Source organism: Peromyscus maniculatus, chromosome 8, assembly GCF_049852395.1.
Source record: "Peromyscus maniculatus bairdii isolate BWxNUB_F1_BW_parent chromosome 8, HU_Pman_BW_mat_3.1, whole genome shotgun sequence".
Lineage (NCBI taxonomy): Eukaryota > Metazoa > Chordata > Mammalia > Rodentia > Cricetidae > Peromyscus > Peromyscus maniculatus.
The window spans coordinates 33,204,033-33,206,297 of record NC_134859.1 but is presented as its reverse complement, the minus strand read 5'-3'; the positions used below and the strand labels follow the sequence as shown (position 1 = coordinate 33,206,297).

General features: G+C 43.0%; 1 protein-coding gene across 1 annotated transcript; it reads left to right on the top strand.

Moving 5' to 3' along the window:
• The first annotated feature begins 574 nt into the window (after positions 1–574).
• On the top strand, positions 575–1,522 carry LOC102918708 (olfactory receptor 2V2). The gene has a single exon (XM_006987128.2). The coding sequence runs from the start codon at positions 575–577 to the stop codon at positions 1,520–1,522; it is 948 nt and encodes a 315-aa protein (XP_006987190.2).
• The last annotated feature ends 743 nt before the right edge of the window (positions 1,523–2,265 follow it).

Sequence of the window (2,265 nt, the reverse complement as noted above, 5' to 3'; positions counted from 1 at the left end):
TTAATCATTTATAATTATTATTGTTTTGTTGTTGTTGGGTTGTTTTTTTTTTTTAAGACAGAGTGAGAGCATTACAGAACTCAGAGTAGCCTCGAACTCATGATCCTCCTGTCTCAGCCTCATGAATCACTGAGATGATTTACATGGTCACACCCAGCAAATTTGTTCTTTTATTTCCCCTGAGGTCCAACATTTTCATGAACATCATCAATATTGCTTTTTTTTTTTTTTAAAAAAAAGGCATCATTACACTTATATTTGTGTTTGTTCATATAAAATTAGATGATATTGCTGGCTCCTTTATAAGAGTCTTTCCATTTTGAGAATGTAACTCACTGGAAGAATGATTACCTAGTGTGCATGAGTCCCCTGGTAGAATGTTTAGTACAGAGACAAAGAGGGAGGGAGGGGAGGAGGGAGGAAGAGAAGGCATGTGTGTGTGTGTGTGTGTGTGTGTGTGTGATTGCATGCATGCGTGTGTGGGATAGAGAAAAAAATCAGAGGTGGGAAGGGAGAGAGGTATCAATTAATGTCTTTGTCCATGTTTTCAGATGATCTGGGACAACAATTGAGCATGATGATATGGTTGAACCACTCATCCACAGATGACTTTATCCTCTTGGGCATCTTCTCCCACAGCCCAACTGATCTTCTTCTTTTCTCTATAGTCATGCTAGTCTTCACAGTGGCACTCTGTGGGAATGTTCTCCTCATCCTCCTCATCTACACTGACCCCAGACTTCACACTCCCATGTACTTCTTCCTCAGTCAGCTCTCCCTCATGGACCTCATGTTGGTCTGCACCAATGTGCCAAAGATGGCAGTCAACTTCCTGTCTGGTCTGAAGTCCATCTCCTTTGTGGGTTGTAGCATACAAATTGGCCTCTTTGTCTGTCTGGTGGGATCTGAGGGGCTCTTGCTGGGACTCATGGCTTATGATCGCTATGTGGCCATTAGCCACCCACTTCACTATCCTGTCCTCATGAATCAGAAGGTGTGTCTTCAGATTGTTGGGAGCTCTTGGGCCTTTGGAATAGTAGATGGCCTGGTGCAGATGGTGGTGGTGATGACCTTCCCTTATTGTAGGCTGAGGGAGGTGGACCACTTCTTCTGTGAGATGCTTTCCTTGTTGAAGCTGGCCTGTGTGGACACATCCCTGTTTGAGAAGGTAGTGTTTGTTTGCTGTGTCTTCATGCTGCTCTTCCCTTTCTCCATCATCGTAGCCTCCTATGCTCGCATCCTAGGAACTGTGCTCCGTATGCACTCTGCTCAATCCCAAAAAAAGGCTCTGGCCACCTGTTCCTCCCACCTGACAGCTGTCTCCTTCTTCTATGGGGCAGCCATGTTCATCTACCTGAGGCCAAGGCGATACCGGACCCCAAGCCAGGACAAGGTGGTGTCTATCTTCTATACGGTCCTTACTCCTATGCTCAACCCCCTCATTTATAGCTTGAGGAATCGGGATGTGATTGGAGCACTCCAGAAAGGGCTGGACCGCTGCAGGATTGGCAGCCAGCACTGAACTCTGGAGCTGGACTCTGTCACATCGTAGCTTTGTGGGAACCAGTAAATAATGCCCTCTCTGTGAGACTCAGTTTAATCATTAACAGAGAGGTGCATGGCCACTGCTAACTTGGCAAGGACTTTATAAACCCTAATCCGGTACTAACTGCATCTCTTGTGATAAATGGGGTTTCCCACTCCTTCTTTTGCAGAATTGTTTCTGAATATATTATAGAGGATGGAAGCCTTTGTTAACACAAGCACTGCAGTACCAGGGCATTGAGATTGTATCACTTATCATTTAAAGTTAGAATGTTTTCCTTACCAGAAGACGTAATGCTTCTCACTAATGTTCATCTTCTATTCGGAGTTTCTTAGGTTCCAGGCACTGGGACACATGTGATCATTTTTTTCTAATTTATATAATGTGCCATGCACCTTATTTGTTTATGAAGCTATCACTAGTCTGTTATTTATATAATATATTCTCCCATGAGTGGCATAAACGAAAAATGTTTTAGATAGCAGAAAACAAGTCTCTAGGGTTCTTTTTAGAGACTCCTCGTCTTTATACTGTGAAACCTTAGGAAGACTGCTTCAAAGAATAAAAACAGAGCATTTTGCTACTCAGAAGCAACAGGGTAAAGATGGATTTGTTTTCATAATCTGTATGTGAGATATAGCAGGTATACATGGGAGTGATAGATGTGTACAGTTGTCTAGCAAAAAACATGCCACCATCTATCACTTTGGTTTTTATTT

Excerpts from the sequence above, each read along its gene's own strand:
- LOC102918708 (XM_006987128.2), top strand. The coding sequence starts at position 575 with ATGATGATATGGTTGAACCACTCATCCACAGATGACTTTATCCTCTTG.